At 50.3% G+C, this 20,074-nt stretch overlaps 6 protein-coding genes across 6 annotated transcripts; 4 read left to right on the top strand and 2 right to left on the bottom strand.

Annotated features, from left to right (window-relative positions):
- Nucleotides 1-146: 146 nt before the first annotated feature.
- Nucleotides 147-1,636, top strand: LTR84_000669 (uncharacterized protein; the record flags this gene model as incomplete). Its single annotated transcript, XM_064844299.1, has 3 exons — nt 147-464; nt 514-817; nt 870-1,636. The coding sequence occupies 3 exons, from the start codon at nt 147-149 to the stop codon at nt 1,634-1,636; spliced, it is 1,389 nt and encodes a 462-aa protein (XP_064712159.1).
- A 7-nt stretch (nt 1,637-1,643) lies between these two features.
- LTR84_000668 (uncharacterized protein) lies at nt 1,644-3,672 on the bottom strand (the record flags this gene model as incomplete). Its single annotated transcript, XM_064844298.1, has 3 exons — nt 1,644-2,558; nt 2,611-3,506; nt 3,615-3,672. 3 exons carry the CDS (start codon nt 3,670-3,672, stop codon nt 1,644-1,646), a joined length of 1,869 nt encoding a protein of 622 aa, XP_064712158.1.
- A 583-nt stretch (nt 3,673-4,255) lies between these two features.
- Nucleotides 4,256-5,050, top strand: LTR84_000667 (uncharacterized protein; the record flags this gene model as incomplete). The annotated part of the gene is made up of 1 exon (XM_064844297.1): nt 4,256-5,050. One exon carries the CDS (start codon nt 4,256-4,258, stop codon nt 5,048-5,050), a length of 795 nt encoding a protein of 264 aa, XP_064712157.1.
- Nucleotides 5,051-7,058: 2,008 nt separating this feature from the next.
- LTR84_000666 (uncharacterized protein) lies at nt 7,059-9,152 on the top strand (the record flags this gene model as incomplete). The annotated part of the gene is made up of 1 exon (XM_064844296.1): nt 7,059-9,152. One exon carries the CDS (start codon nt 7,059-7,061, stop codon nt 9,150-9,152), a length of 2,094 nt encoding a protein of 697 aa, XP_064712156.1.
- A 3,223-nt stretch (nt 9,153-12,375) lies between these two features.
- On the top strand, nt 12,376-15,061 carry LTR84_000665 (uncharacterized protein; the record flags this gene model as incomplete). The annotated part of the gene is made up of 2 exons (XM_064844295.1): nt 12,376-14,850; nt 14,918-15,061. 2 exons carry the CDS (start codon nt 12,376-12,378, stop codon nt 15,059-15,061), a joined length of 2,619 nt encoding a protein of 872 aa, XP_064712155.1.
- A 1,496-nt stretch (nt 15,062-16,557) lies between these two features.
- On the bottom strand, nt 16,558-18,091 carry LTR84_000664 (uncharacterized protein; the record flags this gene model as incomplete). The annotated part of the gene is made up of 4 exons (XM_064844294.1): nt 16,558-17,003; nt 17,241-17,373; nt 17,441-17,830; nt 17,888-18,091. The coding sequence occupies 4 exons, from the start codon at nt 18,089-18,091 to the stop codon at nt 16,558-16,560; spliced, it is 1,173 nt and encodes a 390-aa protein (XP_064712154.1).
- Nucleotides 18,092-20,074: the final 1,983 nt, after the last annotated feature.

The raw sequence follows: 20,074 nt of genomic DNA, 5'->3' as shown, positions 1-20,074 counted from the left end.
AGTAATTTTGTGGGCCTCTGAGCAGATCCTCGGGCATCCTGTTCATTCTCAACTTAAGAATTTAGCATGATTTTGACTTCAGATTGAGACATTTCTTCTTCTTCACTTCCACCCCCGATCAAGGACACTGCACTACAGCGACAATCATGCTAGATGTTGTTATAATCGGAGCCGGGCTCTCCGGGCTTCAAGCGGCTCTATCATGCAAAGAGGCCGGGTTGTCGCTCAAGGTTCTCGAAGCCAGAGATCGAGTGGGTGGAAAGACATGGTCCATACCCTTGAAGTCCGGATGCGGCAAAATGGAACTTGGGGCAGCTTGGATCAACCCACACAAGCAGCACCGTGTCGGGCGATATGCGCGCCATTTCAACTTGCACACGGTGAAGCAACGTGTAGTTGGTAAAGCTGTTATGCAGACTAAGGACGGAAGACGCTTTGAGCATCCGTTTGGAACGACTCCAGGTGTAAGTGGACACATCGCTAATCATATTGTACACCTGTTTACGATTGCAGGCCTCGGAGGAGGAGCGGAAAGACCTCGAACGCGTGCGAGACCATATATCAGCCATTTCTCTCAAGCCGGCCGACCTATCGCAATTAGAAGATGATAAGGCCACAGTTGACGAATATGTTCGCAATCTCGATGCACTTCCATCGACCCTCTTAATGGCAAACCTCTGGACTCAAGTCATGCATGGAGTTGAGTCTACGGAAGAATCTGCGGCTTTCTTCATGGACTACTGTCGACACGTCGGGGGCTTTCCGGTCATTCGCGCGGATGACGAGACTGGCGGCAACTATCTGCGCATCATCGAAGGTAAGAGTCCAGAATCGCCAACAACATGAGACATGGCTGACCTAGTCGTCAGGCACCTTACAAATAGCCAACGGTATTGCTGCTCTTCTCGGCCATGCGAATATACAACTATCTTCTCCTGTTTCATCCGTCAAGCAGCAGCGCCAGCATGTCGAGGTAACAACAGTGGAAGGCAGAAAGATCCTTGCGCGCAGATGCATCATGTCGATACCCAGTGCAATGTTCCGAACAATTGACATCTTCCCGTCTTTACCCAAAGGCTTTGAATCGATCGCTAACGCATCTCGACTGGGGGATTACACCAAAGTAGTGGTCTGTTATAACACTCCCTGGTGGCGTGAAATGGGATTCAATGGAATCTTCAACAGTTTCGTTGGCCCTGTCAGCTCTGGCCGCGACACCTGCATTGAGGAAACCAAAACATACTGCATCACCTGCTTCGTCAATGGCGAGAACTCGAGACGATGGAGCCGACTCTCTCTCGAGGACCGGAAAAATGCGATCTTGAAGCAGCTGGCAAGCATCTTTAATGTCGGTCCTGACCATGAGGTATACCGCCCACTTGAGGTGCAAGAGCAAATCTGGAAGAACGAGCAATATAGTCACGGCGCTTTAACACCAATTCCAGCCCTCGGCCACTATACCCGGCACGCCGATGTCTACGGCAAGTCTTTTCAAAACATGCATTTCGTCGGAACAGAGTACTCGCGGGAGTGGAAGGGATATATGGAAGGGGCGTTGTGCTCAGGTGAGCAGGGCGCTGCCGAAGTCATCGCGCTGCTTAAGCAAACGAAGGCTCTGGCGAGCGCGAAACTATAGGAGCCAATCAGCTGAGTACCAGGTGGTCGAGGATGTTGTCGTTCTGAAGTACTTTAGACCAAGGCAGATTTCTGTTGTTAGATCGATCGCGGGCATCCCAGACTTGCTTGACAGCAGTTCCTGCAGTTGTAAACATGAGTATGCCCGTTTGAGTTGTCTCATCAAGAAACCATTGTGAAAACCTCTGCCGTACACCGTGATCCAAAGATTCACAAGCCGCGACGAAGCCAGGCCAGCAAATGCTTGAAGACCGATCGCCAGATTGCCGTTTAGCTTCTGTGTACAACTGCAAATGCGACAGGGTTTTCTCGACATGAGGTTGCACAACGTACGTGTCTATACCCCGAACGCATTTGTAAAAGTATATCAACAGGGCTGAATGAAAGGCATCCTGGAAATGATATCGTACGTTTTCCCCATTGACAGGCAGTATGTCCGCTCCGGCGGGGATAATGTCATTGTTCCAGCTACATATCGCGTCCTCGAGTTCTGCCACCTTTTTCGAATCAAGCCGCGGGCCGTCGATAGAGTGGTCCCGTTGTGCAGCCTCAGAAGCCAGAGATGTAGCTCGACCAATTAGTCGGAACAGTGTTTCGGAAACCGAGTAAATTTGTTCGAATATCGACACCGTGCCTTGAGTGCTGGGCGAGTCTTCATGATAGTTATCGTCGGATTCGATCGCTACCGGAACCAGTTGTTCCCAAACGTCGGAATGGGCGGTCGAATTGCGGTAGTCGAGAGTTTGATTCAGGCCAAGGCCTAACACTCGACCTCTAGCCTGTAGTGTCCAGAGGTAAAGAAAGGTACTGTGAAGCATTCGGATATTGGTAGACCTCAACAGATGAGGCGAGCAGCTAGACTCAATGAGTTGCTCAACATTACGTAGATATGCTTGATAATCGACCATGTCACCACTCACAACCTAAGATTTTGTCAGCTCGTTCACGATTTCAAGAAATTTGCCATACGCAAACGGTCACCATGCTCAGGATCGCAAGCAGCATTTCCTCGTAGGCGTCCCTGCTTCTCGCGAGAACGAGAGTCTTGAGTGACGATACCAGTCGTGCTTTAGCTCGGTGTCGGAAAATTGTCGCCATCTGCCCCCCTGCTGTCACAGAATGGTGTGGTGGTCCGTCTCCCACAGCATCCAAGTGATATGATGCAGCGCTGAGAACGGCAAATAGTAGTGTACATTTCGCGTCCCCGGAATTGCCTTTCACGAGAATCTCACCTAGTGTCTCGTTGACTCTTGGAATATGAACGCGTTCCCACACCGACTTGCCCTGAGCCTGGATGGGTGCAAATGTAGGAATCAGTTTCTCCTGATAGTGGGCAAGCAACAAGCGTATTGTGGGCACGTCGACATCCAATAGATCGGGGGCGTAGTCAATGGATACAGAGCGTTGAAGCCGGGGGGTGGGGGCCCTCCAAGGATTGAGAAGCTGCATGTCTTCTCCGCGCGGCACGTCTGGCTCCATCGGCGTCATGACGAAGCCCGTCGTAGAATCTCTCAACATTGGCGAAAGGAAAGATAGATCCAGGCCATGCTCGTAAATCCCACGATGATCACTGGGACTGTCGAGGAAGCCGACTTCAAGCCCTGGCAAGGGCTTGTCCACAGAGAAGTCTCCGAGAACAAAGTCCTCCCATTCCAAGTTCATGGAGCTCTCCTTGTCGTCTTGCGTGCTTGGAATTTCTGTGTTATCATTTCGATAGCCTCTTGGACGCAAGACACCAAATGGCCCGGCACACAACGTCTCATCACCTTCGGCGAGCTCGATATCAACATCAAGTTGACTCAATAATTGATCAAGCGACCTGTCACGAGTTGGGGCTAGAATGAGTGCGACTTGGTGCGCACGTTCCGGCGCTGTGTGAGAGTTCAAGTCAGCACCTGAAAATAACGAACATAGTAACAGGGGTTGAGCTTGCCAGGGAAAAGTTGTGGTCCGCGACTTGTGGTATCTACACTCCGCACATAATTGCCGGCAGTGCGGGCGAAGCTGTCCGATGGCCAGATAATCTCTGGGGTCCATGTAGGAGCAACACATTCACGGTCCAGCTTCACACATGTCGAGCACCTTGATGGACCATCAACAAAGCGGTCGCACCGCACTTTCCTGCCTCGGCAAACGAAACACGCATTGCTTCGCGACATATGCGCCGCACCTGCTGTGGATCATGCAGAGTTAGCAGTTCCTGACTAGTAGCAGTATTTACTGGCAGGCATATGAGTGGGCGTCGAGCAACACTGAGGACAGCGGAAGAGAAGAGATGGATCAACAGCCACTCCGGACACAAAGAGTAGGTGACAGCCGCAGCTGTCGCCACTGATAAAAACACCCGGGCCAGAGCTCGAATTTGCGGGGTTGAACTTTCATGATTCAGCCAAACGTACGAGCTCCCGTTATCTTAGGTACGAGTATTCGACATTCGTGGCAAGCGGGGCCCGAGGCCGTCGCCGAAAACGGTTTCAATTCACTCGGAGCAGCTGAACCCATGTGGCACGAAAGTATATGTAGATATGCTAACTCAGTCATGACGACGCCACCGTTGAAGTCTGCAAGAGAGTTCTTATCTATCTAGGCGCGTTCATCATTTCATTGATCAGATTCCATCATGGGCTCAATATCTCAAACATCCAAGCACTGCGTGGAAAAGATCGATCGATCCGACATCGAGGGCATCATTGAGGCTATCGCCAAGAATGGCTGCTGCATTGTGAAGAACTTCACCGACGTAGCGACGGTGGAGCAGGCTAATCAAGAGACTCGACCGTATCTTGACGCCGACGTGCCATGGGAGGGCGACTTGTTCCCACCCGAGACAAGGCGTTGTGCCAACCTGGCTGGACGGAGTAAGACGGTGCGAGAAACCTGGCTGGTCGACCCTTTGGTACGTGCCTGTACGGCCAAGTTTGTCGACAAGACGACGAGCAATTATTACGGTGAGACCAAGCACACCTACACGAGCGAAGCACAGTGTACAATCGCCGTGACTTTCGAAATCGGCCCTGGCGGCAAAGCGCAAAGATTACACCGAGACGACAAAAACTACCACGCCAATCATCCCGATCAAACCGAGACTGGCTATCAATTCGGCACCGATCTCGAAATGGCATTTATGATTCCCGGAGTCTTGACGACAAAGGCCAATGGAGCAACCCTAGCGATTCCAGGCAGTCATCTCTGGCCTTCGGACTGGGTACCGAGGATGGAAGAAGACAAGGTAGCTTACGCAGAGATGGAAGTAGGTGATTGTTGGATCATGTTGGGCAGCCTCTACCACGCAGGTGGAGCAAACATCACCAAAGACGAAAAACGAACCGTCCACGGCCTGTTCTTCGTTAGGGGGTATCTACGACAGGAGGAAAACATTTACCTGGCAAACTTGGCCGAGGAGGTGGCCTCGTAGAGTCCCGAGGCCCAGAAGGCGCTTGGCTACACCGTTTCGAGTCCCAACATCGGCTTCGTTGAATTTGTTCCGCCAATTGCTTATCTGGCGGGTGTTCGTCCAGCCATGGGCAACCAAAAAGATTTCGACGCTTCACAAGAGAAAGCCAAGTAAATCGAGCAGTGAACTATCCTCATCTCTGTTATAACATGAACCACTTTTGTCAGAGTGCTTGTCTGATGGCTACAGTAGTTGATCAACTGTTGTTCATGAAGATCTTCCATACTTGAACGTGTTCATGTATCTTTCGGCAGATGACTAGCGCGCGGCACATGTGATGGGACCAATGACTCATGGCCCAGCCAACTCGAAGGCAACCTTTATATACCTAGATAATGCAGCCCCCAAATTGGCTTTAAAAGGTTTCGATAGAAGTCGTGCAATTGATTTAGCTACTGTATAAGGAGGATTCTAATTTTAGAGAAAGGAAGAAAGAAACGGCCTGTAATTCCGTTGTGCTGGTCATGTTTGCGTGGTTAGTGGTAGCCGTCCTATGAGCATTGATACCTTGATTTGCTGACCTGTCCTACTTAGAGCGCTAATCGTCTTCTGGTCCACGAAAGCCTGGCCGATTCATTCGCAGAGCAACTTACTTAGAAAGTACAACAACTTAAACTTGGCAGAGGAATTGACCAAGGTACGAGTATCGGGCCTCTTGTTAACAGAAACGGAGTGCAGACCGTTAGCAAGCTTGTCACCGACTCAGTGTCTAAGGGTGCACGAGTCGATATTGGAGGCACATCAGCCGACAGAGAAGGGGTTGAACTTCTTCGAAGCTACAGTGCTCGCAGGGGCGAACACCCAAATGAACCTAGCCCGCGACGAGATCTCTGGGCCCGTGGCGGCAATCTTCTTGTTCCATACCGAAGAACAAGTGTTGAGACCGCCAACAGTACGAAACTCGATTTGGCTGGCTACTTTTACTCGCGGGACACGGACGCATCATGCGTGTTGCTGATAGACTCCAGTGTGGCATGGTGGGTGTTGATACTATGCTTATTAGTGCGGCCGAGAATCCTTTCGGTGGAGTCAAGGAGAGCGGTTTGGGTGTCGAAGATAGCAAGTGTGGCCTTGCAGAATATCAAAATATCAAGGCTGTAACAATTGGCAACCTTGATCGATGAAAGACTTGCTGATGGCAAAGGATTTGTGGGGACATTCATGGAATGCATCAGGCGAATTTGCCAGTCCACGATCCCCGTTTCGCAGCTGTCAGCAATGAAGAAATTATCTTCCAGTCGGGTTAAAAAGTTGCCTGACATTAATAGCAGGCTTTGTAGAATATTCACTTGCTCATACCATCCCGTCCGGAAGTTCAACTTGACTCAGACTGCTATTGACCTCGATCCTTACCTGATCACGGAACACTCTTAGGTAAGAGGTAGTACATAGTCGAGGCGGATCCAATGGATAATTGCTATGCCACAACTTCCAGACGCTTTGCGTGGAAGTACGGCTTTTAGTGGATAATCAGGCTAAATCGCGTAATGGGAGATTGGTCCAGAGCCTCGTCCGACCCCAGCTTCACTCGATCCTCTCCATCCTTGCCTTTCCACAAAAGAGGACATCGTGCAGGCCTTTCCCATGGTATTATGAGGAGTATTTCCAAATCCCCAGGTTCATTATCCGTACACCATTTTCTATGACGAGTGTTTGGAGCACATAACCTTGTTCATTGTCCAACGGCACCTTCATCCGAGCTGCACTGGCTTTCAATCCTCCAGCTCGATTTCCATGTTGCCGGATAGATGCCTGAAATCAAACAGGTCTTCATGCATGAAGGCCATGGATGGCTCTCGCATCTCGCGAGAGCACCCCGCACGATTGTTGCGTCCTTCCTGAACGGTCAAGAAGGATTTCTTGATATGTTGATGGTAATGGTAAGGGATTTTTCCATATGTTGTGATTTTATTTCCAATCTCTACTGTGACAGTGTCATCTTGAGTGCCCTCCCAGTCCAAACAGTAAAATGTCTTGGGTTCGAGCCTTGCTGCCCCTGGCTGCCTTGTCGTTCATCACTCATGGCTATCCTCATCATTCGGTCCGTGGGGGTATTCCAGCATTATCAAATGCCGACAGTTCATTGACGTTCGTCTATCAAAACAACTTGAACGCTTCAGACGACAACAACCACGTTGGTGCGATTGTTCTAGATGCTATGACCGCAGAGAATGGAGCAGCTGCTTGTGAATCATTGAGTGAAGCGCTAATAACGCAAACAACTCTACAAAATTACAGCTCTGACTTCTCCTTTGCACTTTCATATCTATCTTACTCAAGTGCGACGCCGAATAAGGGATATCACATCGCGAATGGCGTTGTGCAAGTCTCTGCTGGGGGTCAGTTGTCTGTAAGTGCCTCCTCTGGGGATGGTACACAGCTTCCTGTGCTTTGCACACAATCGGACACTGACAGCAAACCACCAAATTCGACTGCGAATGGTTCGAATGGGGTATCTATTGCAGCCGCTGGAAATATTTATCTAGGGTATCGCAATAAGAAGTCCTTCCGATTTCTTGGCATCAGATATGCGGAAACGCCGCAGCGTTTTGAATATTCTCAAATATACTCTGGCTCTGGAGAGACCGTCAACGCGACTGGTTATGGAGAACAATGCATCCAAGGTAGCGGAGGCAGCGAGGACTGTCTATTCCTCAATATTCAGACTCCGTATATACCAAAAGCCGGGTCAACAACAGGTCTCCGGCCTGTCTTATTTTGGATCCATGGTGGAGGCTTCACAGGAGGCACTGGAGCGGATGCTGGAACCGACGGTGGCAACCTGGCAGCTCGAGAAGATATCGTGGTCGTCGGGATCAACTATCGCCTATCGACTTTGGGTTTCCTAGCCATTCCCGGAACAGACATCAAGGGCAACTTCGGCATTGGGGATCAAATCGTTGCATTGCAATGGACTATTCGTAACATCGCCAACTTTGGGGGAGATCCTGCCAGAATTACCATTATGGGCGAAAGCGCAGGAGCAGGTTCGGTGCGAACTCTCCTGGGAAGTCCTCCAGCTATAAATCTGTTCCAAGGAGCAATTGCGATGTCGAATCTTGGTGGTGGGCAGACCCTAGGTTTGGATAGCAATTATGGTACAACATACTCTTCTTATTATACCATTAACGAGTCATACACCGTGGCTGGGCCGCAGATCCTTAACGCCTCGAACTGTACGCAAACTTATTTGACTGATCAAATTGCATGTCTGAAAGAAGTCAATGCCACCGATTTGGTGTCCCTCTCAACCGTCGCTCGGTATGTGGTCCAAGATGGGACGATCGTCAACACTCCCCAACTCAATGTTTTCAATCAAAACGGCAGCACAGCACACGTTCCGGTCATCTTTGGCGTCACCGAAAACGACGGAGCCTCCTTCTCCACAATATCGACAACACCGGTGCGGAATCTCACTGAAGGCCTCATGACCGGGCTTAGCATCAATGAATCGTATGCCGAAGCGATCATTGACTCTGGCCTTTTCCCTTTGTATTCAACTGGGAATCTGACTTTCGACTCCTTCAATGTCTCTCAACGGGTCGCCACTGACACGACTTTCCGTTGCATTGATCAAGCGACCGTCTATGCCGGCGCAACGACTGGCGTGTTCCCCGCAACATATTACTACCAATTTGAACGCACTATCAACGGCTACAATCCCGAGAACGTCCCCGGTGCTCCTGTCACGCCGGGCTATCCATATGGCAATCCGAATCTACCGTATTTCAAGCTGCACGGCTCCGACCTAGATTGGGCATTTGGGAATTTCTACAACCCACTTCGCGATGCGAATGATCTGTACTCGGTGCAACTGGTCAGCGGGTACTTTGCTGAATTTGTGAAATCAGGACAACCAAATCCAGATCCTGAGTACTTGAGGGTGAGAGGCTATCAGAAGACTCTGAACGGTGTGCAAGAGGCTGGCACATGGGAGAAGGTTGCAAATGAGGACGGACCGATTATGTTTCTGGACTATCCGGCTAAATCAGGCGGATTTGTCGATGTGGAGCAGTGCAGTTGGCTGAACTATAGTATTGGCTACTACCTTGGGCAGACATGAGGCCTGAACTGATCTATCAACCGTTCGTTCTGGCTCATAGCTGCATGAGTACTGGTATGGTGGTAGATACCTAGGTAGCTACCTAGATTGCTCCGTAATGCACCCCGAACGACAAGTTGGTTACTATTCAAAGACATGAACCAATGTAAAGGCAAGGTTTTCGCCCTCAAAGCATCATATGCTAAAGCCGGAAGATTGGTCTTCGCAATCGACCATAGGATCTGGAAAACAGCACTTCCCGTTTGCTCAGTGGTACTTAAGCTGGATGCCGGTCAGCAAGTAGCGACGTCGGTGACGAGTCGCGAATCCTGGCTGTTGATTGTTTTTTTCGTTTTTTGGGCCTTCATTGGGATCTAAGGATATGTGTTTAGTTGCTGCTTGCATCTGTGGATAGTGCTTGTAATTACTCCTGTTCGTTTACCTGGTAGGATCGGACTTGTACCTGCCACGAGATGGAGCAGGCTCCGGTGGGTGTACCGCAGCCTTTGCCAATGGCCGCTCTAGAAATCATGCATTCCAAAGACGGTACGCGGGAGATGTAGGCCGGATAATGCTGCAAGCAGTCTGGTTGACATATCAGCCGTTCGGGGTATGTCAAAAGCGTTCAATCGGAGTGAGCCTGTGGCCACAAAGCTGGGTGATATATTCCAGGAGCCACATAGACGACCAGTGCATTTTAGCCGGATATACTATGCCGTTCAACTAGGACCACATACCTCTTAAGATTACATTTCTTCAAACTAATGTAAACTCCAAGGGGAGTGCTCTCTGAAATGCTCAGATGATATAGTTCCAAGACCAGTCCTTAGGTGAGAGTACGAACGATTTCATTCATGCCCAACCAATTCAATCCATCAGAAAACCACTATGAATCTCAATGCTTGCGTATATCAAGGCGATAGAAAATGACGAGAGTGTCATCCGACTATACCTGATCGATTCTGTGAGCGAACGCTAACCAAAGGCTGAAGGCAATGCCGCGCATTATCCTCGGATGGGGGTGCCTGTTGTGATGGCGAAGATTCCGTGAACCAGAGCAGCTCCTGCACAATAACCGCCCTACATCTCACCACTCGAACACGCTTTACAAAGATAGGAGGCAGAAAAGCATTTTCGGAAACACAGATCAAGGATCAAGTTACTGTCGAGATGCGTTGGAGACCAGGAGATTGGCCGCTAGCCGATGTGTTCTCATTCTCCGATGCACCAGCAATGCGCGAACCCGTGTGATACTGGCAACAAAGTCTGCGGAGTCGCGAACGCTCAGCGGGATACTGAAGTTGTACCAGACACCTTCGGGGAAAAGCCACATGCTACAATGCGCTACAATCATAAACCCCAGATTTGGTGGCCAACTCCGAGAAATGCCAATATCTTCAACAGCACATTGGATTTGTGGTCCCGTTGTGGGGGAAGGAGACCATCGGCGGTGAACCATTCAATCCACAACGATGCTGAGAAACTCAATGCTAACATCGACTAAGCTATGGGTGGCATATCAAGAGTTTGGGATTGTTTCCCTGATGAGGACAACGAGCAGTATCCACAATTCAGTAATCCATGTGCGACGTAAAATCCACACTGGAACGGCCACTGATGGCAAAAGCACATGAAGACGGTGATCACATAAAATTCCTATGTGGCAACTCAAATGTGTACACCATCACGAGAGAACTGTGGGCGGCAGTTTTTTAAGTCATGCGGAAGCCAGCATTAGTTGAAGAGGTGTTGGGTACTCCATACCAAGGATCGAATCAAGTCTCTGGAACTCCGAAGGGTATGACCAGTGCACCTGAGGGAAGCTGATCACATTCGCACTCAAGAAGCGGAGGTTTGCAAGATGAGAGCGTCACTCCGGAAGGAGCATAGAAGGGATCTATTTCCATGATACGAAGCTGCCGTGCAAAGGTTGTTCTTGTGCGAGGCAAGAGAGAACTGGGCAAACATGTCACACAGGGTATGAAGAGATCGAACCAGTGAGATTCAGGAGGCAATGGGCATGGCAGGTAAGTAATTTAGGTGCCACATCATGCCTGAAGGCCCTGGAAAGAACTGGCTGGGGGGGTCTGGGCACCGATGCCGGGGGCAGGACTTGATTGATTCAGCCCCCCGGTTCCATTGAGCAGACGAGCCCCGCCTTTCTCCACGACCCACTTCCACGCCTCGACGAAAGAGAGTAAAGCCCCGGTGGGCGAGATCCTTGGTGCCACTTTCCTGAGAAACTCATGAATCATTCCCTTCCTCGGTAAAACGAAGGTCTGGAGAACTATCTGCCTGTCACCTGGAAGCAGCCCAGGTATCTCCCAGGGAGCCCTGGATTTATTGAAATTGAAATTGACCCTGAAGCAGTGTGTGTACGAATAGTTCACAGGGCGAGCTAATGTGTGTTGGAAATCCTTCAGAAATATAGTTGAACCCGATCGTTCCACATACGCACAGAAATGCTTTTGTCTCCGTGCTCCTCTTCGAGAATAGCTGCTGGCTTATGCACCTGCCCAAGAGAGGAAAGCGACCAGAAGGTGTCAAGGTGACCTGACCTGATGGCGTATCGTCTGGCTGACTCTATCCTCCTTGGATCTCTCGTCTCTCTCCCTCAAGAATTGCCACGGCGTTTTGGACCCGTGCCACCCCTGGTCCCTGGTCAATCCTCTACCATCCATCGGTCAATATCCATTTTTCACGATCCACCACCCAATATCCTACCTAGCTTTCTCGACTCTGGAGCCCGCCTGGCCTTGTTTGACTCGTGGATTGTACCTCGTACCGGTATCCCAGGAAGAAACTTCACCTTAACTGCCACCGTCCCAGGACCGCCTTTAGAGCTAGCTGACACCAACACTGAGTCCTGCATGACCCTGCCCCCGCCATTCGGCCATGCATCCAAAGTCCCGGACTTCGTGATTTCTACTGGCCTTTTTGTTCTCAGTTCCCCATGTAATTCGTGAGCAAAAACTTTCTACCAGTAGTAATTGGACCTTCTCCACCACCAGGTGCCCTCCAGGCTCCGTGTGGAACTCCCTCTGCCGTCACTCGTGACTCGCTTGCTGTCTTGCGTGCCCTGGACACTCTCCGGTCTCGAAAAGTGAGCTCGACAACCTCTACAGTCTTCGAGCACACACTCTATCGATCCCGGAGCATTGCAAGTTCTATTGCAGATGATTTCAGATATGTCATGAACGACCATTTAGTTTCTTAGTGCCTGTATCCTTTATAACTCCACGAAATGCTCTCTCGAATCCCTACCCAGACGCATAACGCTTACCCCGACTATCACGACTATACACAACGCCCCGAACTGATCACCTCGGTCAAAGCCCCCCAGCAACTCTCCTCCGGCGTCCAACAAGATCATCAGACGTTCAAGACCGAGAATCTGCAAGCTGGTCGCAAGAGAAGAGATTCCGAGGTTGATGGCGACGAGTCTGCGGAGGCGGCAGGCGTTCGCCGTCGCATAAGTCGAGCATGCGATCAATGCAACCAACTTCGCACCAAGTGTGATGGCAAACAACCTTGTGCACATTGCACCGACAACTCTCTTGCCTGTGAATATGCCCGAGCTCACAAGAAACGTGGCCGCGCGCCTAAGAAGGAGACTGATCAAATGGACGATCCGACTTTCTCAAACTCGAACATGAACCACCTCCCTCAGCCAAATACAATGCCTCAACTGGGGAGCAGGAAGTATTCAAATACAACTTCTTACGCCGGTCAAGACCTTCTAGGAGATAGCCATGCTCTTCCTTCGAACAACACCCCTCCATCCGCCACCTTCGATCCGAACCATCAGAATGCATTTTTCACCAGTTTCGATCCTTCTTCTGGGTTGAACATGCCTGCGCCCGGTCAGATGCATGACATCGACCAGTCTTTGGTGCCTCAGATGAACCAAGCTCGAGCCATGGATTTCTCGGTTTCGAATCAGGCATTCTCGACGCAGGGGCTCGACTCGATGCACGTTCAAGGCGTCAACACCGGTTTCGGATTTCCGCTTGGAGATGATTATTCAGTGGCATTCATGGGCAAGGCTCCCATGGTGGAATCCCCAGACTGGCTATCTCTCACATCCCCATTATTTGTTACCGAACCTCTTCCCAATCAGCCGAGAATTACCGACACTTTGAGATACCCTGTGCTCCGACCACTACTTCCACATATCGAGTCAATCATTCCACAAAGTCTAGCTTGTGATCTACTGGAGCAATACTTCACCAGCACCACCTCGGCCTATTTAAGACCGGCTAATCCGTACGTGCTGGGCTATATCTTCCGTAAAAAATCACTACTTCACCCCACCGATCCTCGACCATGTACGCCAGCTCTACTTGCAAGTATGCTTTGGACGGCGGCGCAAACAAGCGATGCAGCCTTCTTGACCACCAACCTTGATGCCCGTGGGCGCATCTGTCAAAAGCTACTCGAACTGACGATAAACATGCTCAAACCGCTCATTCATAGCCATCCAAATACCTCTGCTGTGACACCGAATCCCAACTACCCCCAAATGATATCCAGCGATGCAGGTCTGGGTGCTTTGGTGGTACCCACGCATTCGCCTGGCAGTGCAATCGAACGCTCACAAATTGACAACCTCGCCACATACATCCATCTGGCAACGGTCGTTTCTGCCAGTGAACGGAAAGCCGCAAGTCTGCGATGGTGGAATGCAGCGTGGTCCTTGGCCCGCGAAACTCGTCTTGGACGCGAACTCCCACCAAATTCAACTGAGCAGGATGGGGAGGAAGCCGGGAAAAACTCAGGCGATAACCAGGGGAATGACGGTCGAAAGAATTCGGTCGATGAGAACCGCCGCAAGGCCGTCGGTTATGTTTCGGAAGAAGAAAGGGAAGAACGACGCCGAACATGGTGGCTCCTATACATGCAAGACCGTCATCTTGCGCTATGTTACAATCGACCCATGTTCTTCCTCAACAAGGAGTGTGAAGGCCTCCTCCAGCCAATGGACGACGAAGCTTTCCAAGCTGGGAGATTCGACAAGGCTTCCGACCCGGCTCATCGCCGTCGTGGATTGAACATTGAATGCACATCCCACAGCGTTTTCGGCTACTTTTTGCCTTTGATGGTGATACTCGGGGAAATCCTCGATCTCAACCACGCCCGCAACCGACCTCGATTCGGCCCGAGATCTCATCAGCCCAAGAGCTGGGACGAAGCTACCGACGAAATCACGCAGCAGCTGGAAATGTACGGCCAGAGTCTGAAAGATTTTGAGGCATCCAATGGGCATGTAGACACCAGTCATAATGAGGTCGTCACGCCCTCCGTGGTTTCGGCAGGCACCAATGACTCACACAGCGCCTCCGAGCTCGCCTTGCAGACCAAGACGGTGGTCGCATATGGAACGCATATCATGCATGTCCTCCATATATTATTGACCGGCAAATGGGACCCAATCGCATTATTGGACGACAATGACCTATGGATATCATCCCTATCATTCGTCACCGCTACCGGCCATGCCGTTAGTGCAGCTGAAGCTGTTGCCGAAATCATCGAGGACGATCCAGACCTGAGCTTCATGCCCTTCTTCTTTGGAGTTTATCTACTCCAAGGTAGTTTCCTGCTCCTATTGTTTGCAGACAAATTGCAAGGCGATGTCTCTCCCGATGTGGTCAAGGCTTGTGAAACGATTGTTCGCGCACACGAAGCGTGTGTGGCCACGTTAGATACTCAATACCAGGTAAGTTTTGTCGTTTGCTCAACGCCCCGATGAAAAAACTCGTCCGCCGTGCTCACTGTTTCAATAGCGAAACTTCCGAAAAGTCATGCGCTCGGCGCTGCAGCAGGTTCGAGGTCGGATCCCGGAAGATGTGGCAGAGCAACAACACTGGCGTCGTGAAGTGCTCGCGCTTTATCGGTGGACTGGCGATGGCACTGGTCTTGCTCTTTGAGCAATGATCTAGCAGGGTCTTTTCATTACACGGAGAAAAGACTTTTGCAGCAACACAAATTGCACCATTGACTGGATGTCTGTGGGCGCCTTGATTGGGTCACCCCTGGGTGTGACTCCAATAACCAAGCTCCCGAGTTCGACTTTCGCTCCAGATCCTCTTGAGGACAACCAGTAACCCTAGAGCACCGATCAGCTGTACAAGTTTTGAGCGGTCCGAGAGCGTTTCGGTCATTGGCACCACTATAATTTACAGCTGGTTCCCACGAACCCTTCTCGGGTCGTCAACCACAGGCGCAGCTACCAGCCGGCATATCCTAGCCCCGCAACCGAGGTGATGGCCACGGTATCAAGCTGAATCGTGGTTACACAGTCACCGATTGTGCGTGCCCCTTTCGAGACGCTGGTTTTCCGGCGAGGATTCGAGGAAAATCTGTGGCTCCCCGTTAGCCCCGAACAACCAACGGCAAGCCTCTCCGCCAACCAAGCAATCTTCAGTTTTACCAAACCACGGATCGCATCAGGTTATTCAACCTCACTGTATGGAGTAACGTGTATGTTTGTGCGGAGTAATCATTGAATGAAGCAAAACAGGACGAAATAATGACTTAGCGAGGGAAAGCCCCCCTTGAAAGCGCAGGAAGCGGAGCGAAAGTGATTGTGGGATAAGGAGTACATATGTTAACGGATATCGTATAGCATCAGTATCAAAAAAGCGCGGGAACAGCATGATTCTCTGGTCGCGCCTGATTTGCTCTTTGGAATTCTTCAATCGTGTCTTGTGACAGGAATTTTGCGATTGTTGTGTCAAGCCTCGTTTGTTATCGTTGCGGTCCCGATAGAGGCGGAGAGGCGCAAGGCGAGACGACGCGTAATATCGCTCCCGAGCTACTCGCATGAGGCTCGATGTACCGAGTGCGATTGATAACGAACCACAAGAGCGACGAACGTGCGTATCACGAGGCTTTGATCGCGTGCACGAAGCATCCTTAAAGATTGTGCTCTCTTCTTTTCCAAGATATCAAATCTCCGAGCGGAGCCTCGCTACGGAACATTTTTTCTCTCTCGGTTATGATGATTTCTGCTGAAGTCGTGGGCTCGGTTGTTTCGCTGATGACTAATGTTTATCGTGGACACCAATAAGTCCGGTCCCCGTTCATGGGTCATGGATGGATGGCGTGCATGGTTGCATTTGTTTGATCGTGTGTTCTTGTTCTTTCAGATTGTCGAGGCCTCTTGCAAGGGTAGCCCTCCGTAGGCGAGATTGGTTTTCTTGTGTGTGGTTCTCTCTGTATCTTGAAAAGTGGATCTACTGTGGGCGTACGAGGTACTCTGGGAAAAGGCCTGGAACCGCCTACGGTCTCTGAGCCTTGGAAGTGGGTGAAACTCGAGATTGCTGACTGAGTGGTTTGGATCGTTATCATTATTGACGACTTACAAGTTGCAAGGCATGAGGTAGTAGTACCTGGAATCTACAGGTTGCCAGCTCAGTTACACCTATCTTCCGACAGGAGCCAATGGAATGAAAACATCCGCCGAAGACGCAACTCCTGAATCCTTAATTTTATGAAGCCTCGCCAACTCTTTTCTCAACTTTTCACACTCTTCGTGGTCCGCTTTTGCGGCTTTCGAGCCTTTTACGGCGGTTGACGATTTTTGCTTGCGGGTCAATGCATCTCTCACATTGGTGATTTGGTCGTCGAGTGTTAGTTTGATCATCGCTGGTTCAGGCGCACCGACGGGTGGCGGAGGCGATATCAACGTCAGACCTGGTGCGTTTTTCAAGTGCTTGAGGCCTGTTGATGCGTCCACAGGTGACCACTCATCAAGCCTTGCACGGACTCGTTTGCATATTGCTTTGTCCCGCATCGTGATTTCGTCGTCGTAGTCGGCCTGGCCGGCTCCCAGCATGCAGGCTATCACACCGGAAGCAATGGCGGTGGCTGCCGTTATGGTGTCAGTTGTAGACTTCAAGAGATATCGTGCGCAAATCGTCTTGAGTACTCTTGCGCTGCACATCATTTCTCCGTACCTTGACTTGTACCTGAAGCTCTCTCATACCTTTCATACCCAGCAAACGCTAGCTTTTCACCGTTCACCCAATAATCTACCCCTGAAGAGCGGTGTTAAAACTGTACAATACGATTTTCACACCTTGGGACTTTGTGTCGTTGACCTACTTCTTCCGTAGTTGGAGAAACTTGATTTTCTGCCATTGTCATCTAAAGAGCCGATGATGATGACCCTGTCGTCAAACCCTTCTGGGAGTTGCCATAGCTCTCGATCTGTGACAGGGAGTTGATCGAAATCTATCTAAATACGAGACTCAGTAACTTTCGAATGGCCGTCAAGTTATCTTCAAGTTTTCCTTGATCCTTACCTGTTTGTTTCCAGCCGCGCCGACAACGACAACACCAGCATTGAGGATATGGCCAAGAGCTCTTCTACATTTGGGATTGTTTGGAAAGCCTCTGCTGATATTCATCACCCCGTGTAAACCAGGGTTGCCTCTCTTCTTCTCAGTGAAGTCTTGCGCCACCACATCGAGAGCAAGCTCCCAGGTATAGTCCTTGTCGTGTTGTTCATTTGGCCTATCGACGACCACGATCTTGCAGCACTGAGCGGCACCGTAAGTTTCACCGCCCAAGAGAGAAATGATCTGGGCACCGTGTCCACCCAAGACCTGAGAAGGGTTCAACTGGGCTCTTTTCTTGTCAACGGAGCCCTTCACGGTCGTTGACAGGAAACGAAGTCGATTGGCCAGGTGAAACTGGTAGAAGGGTCAGTAATACTCATGCAAGCCGAGATGATCATCGGTAATGGTCACATCTTCAGAGCTGTAGTTCTCTTCCATCACGTAGACAACAACATCTCTTCCCTTTTCATATGGTCTGTGATATTGTAGACCCCAGTTGTAGTCACCAGGCCGCCCGCAATTGGAGATGGCATGGAGAGCCAAACTCGGCGTGCTGCTGCGTTCGTAAATGACAGGACTACCCGTAAAGTAACCCAGGCGATGGCTTCCTTGCATTAGTTGGAAAGGCATGATAGAGTTATACCTAAAAGCTAGCTGTTCAGGGTTTGTGAGGCTATGGTCCGAATGATGGATTTCGATTCTCATCAGGCTGCAGGCAACTCCGATTTTCTTGGCTCAGTATTTCAGCCCAAGATCGTGTGCTAGTGATACTTAATCAGTTGTCTCGCAAACAATTGATTACATAAGGAGCTGCCGTCAATACTTCTGGGTGTTTACACGCACTTCTCGCGTGAATGATCTGGAGATCGACGCGATATAGAGACTGTGATCACGCTGCATAATCTCAAATACCACAAGTACATTCTCGACGATCGTCATACCACTCAAGCGCTCCTAACGACAGCTACAATGCTTACCGGTATCTTGATTGCGTCGTTAGTTCGAATTCCTCGCCCTAGGCGAGGTAACAAGGCCATCCATCTCAGCGTCCTCGACTTGTTGATGTTCCTTGTGGCTGGCGTCGGGTGCTGTCGACAGATAGGAAATTCTGCCAGATGGCAGAGAAAAAGATGAGTCGAGTTTAAATCTAAGTTTGAGGAGTCAGAGCACTGATTCCTAGAAGAGTCTCCCCACAACGCTGATGATAGACGATAACCTAAGGATGAAGCCTGTTTCGCCACACATTCTATTAAATGTTGATTGACGCCAGTTATGGGAAATTTGGATCACTAGCATCGATTTGTTGTGGTAATTGTTGAGTGTCGAGTACGAGATATCCAGATACGAAGAGTAAACAAATAGATATCCGTGTCGCGTTGCGTATTGGGTATCGTCAGCTTCGGCTAGGGCCAGGGGGATCTGGGTGAAATTGCGAGCTGACGACTGAGTCCATTTGCAGATACGGAACCTTGTGCTGTCCAGAATTCGCACATCAAATATTCGTATCCATTCTCGATATGTATGGAGTACTCGGTACTCGTTGTCTAGCATCAACGGGTTACAAAACCGAAGCGTCCAGAGTGGATGAATTTTTGTAACACCAACAGCCGATCTGTTGCGTCTGGTGTCTTGCGTCTTCCATGGCCAGTCTCATGCTGATCGGAGCAGACGCCCGATTGCGGGCAAAGTGCATTATTGGTGGAGTGGCTGGTGACCCCAACTTAAGCGACCGAGGTGGGCATTCAAGTTGTTGCAGGGTTACATACCGACTCGATTTTCTTTCCCTCAGTGAGCTCTGGCTTTAATCGGGCTTTGGGGAAGGTGGTCTGCCAGTACAAATCTACAGCAACTCTCACAGTGGTGCCAGTGGGAGTCCGTACCTGAAGACGGCTTGGGTTGGCATGCAAGTAGGTGCGGTAGGCACTGAACAAGTGTGCTTATTGGTGTCAACTCCTTCAAACTCAGACATTCGGCGTCAACCAAGCAAAACCCAGCCAACAGAGACAGCTGATGCAGCAAGGTGGCTCCACATTCCAACACCAACCACACTGATCTTGCCTCCCCTCCAGTGGCATGTCATGACAATCGTGGGACAGAGATGGCGTACACAACACACCGAGACAGGAGATACTAAGTACGAGTAGAGACAACAGAAAGAACGACATTTCCGGGTTGGTGGGAAAGAAGTCCATTTCGGATGGGAAGAGTTCTGCATGTGTGGTTGCTGGCCAGGTAAGTAACTGAGGTGCCTAGTTAAATAGCCCAGATGCCCCTAGAAGGCCATAAGACGCGGAGGTGGTTTAACGAAGCTGTAAGGGCACACCCGGGCTATCAAAGTAACCTTAGCTAGGCGACAAATTGTATGACGGTCCTCGGTACCGCTGTCTGCACAGAGAGACCCCCCCCAAACCCCATCCTTATGCCCCTCTGCCCTCTGACACCACCACTGTCAGTGCGGCTCCTCACCCACAGTTTGTTACTCGTAAGCCAACCCAAGGGATCGAAGTTAGTTAACCAATTTATCCTTTTGATTCTCGCCGCCACCCTTCTCCCCTTCCTACATCTTTCACTTTCATCAACTCACGTAACACAGCCCTT

This window comes from Exophiala bonariae, assembly GCF_035927105.1.
Source record: "Exophiala bonariae strain CCFEE 5792 chromosome Unknown scaffold_1, whole genome shotgun sequence".
Classification (NCBI taxonomy): Eukaryota; Fungi; Ascomycota; class Eurotiomycetes; order Chaetothyriales; family Herpotrichiellaceae; genus Exophiala; species Exophiala bonariae.
Note: the sequence above shows the minus strand (reverse complement) of the source record. Positions and strands in the feature narration are given on the sequence as shown.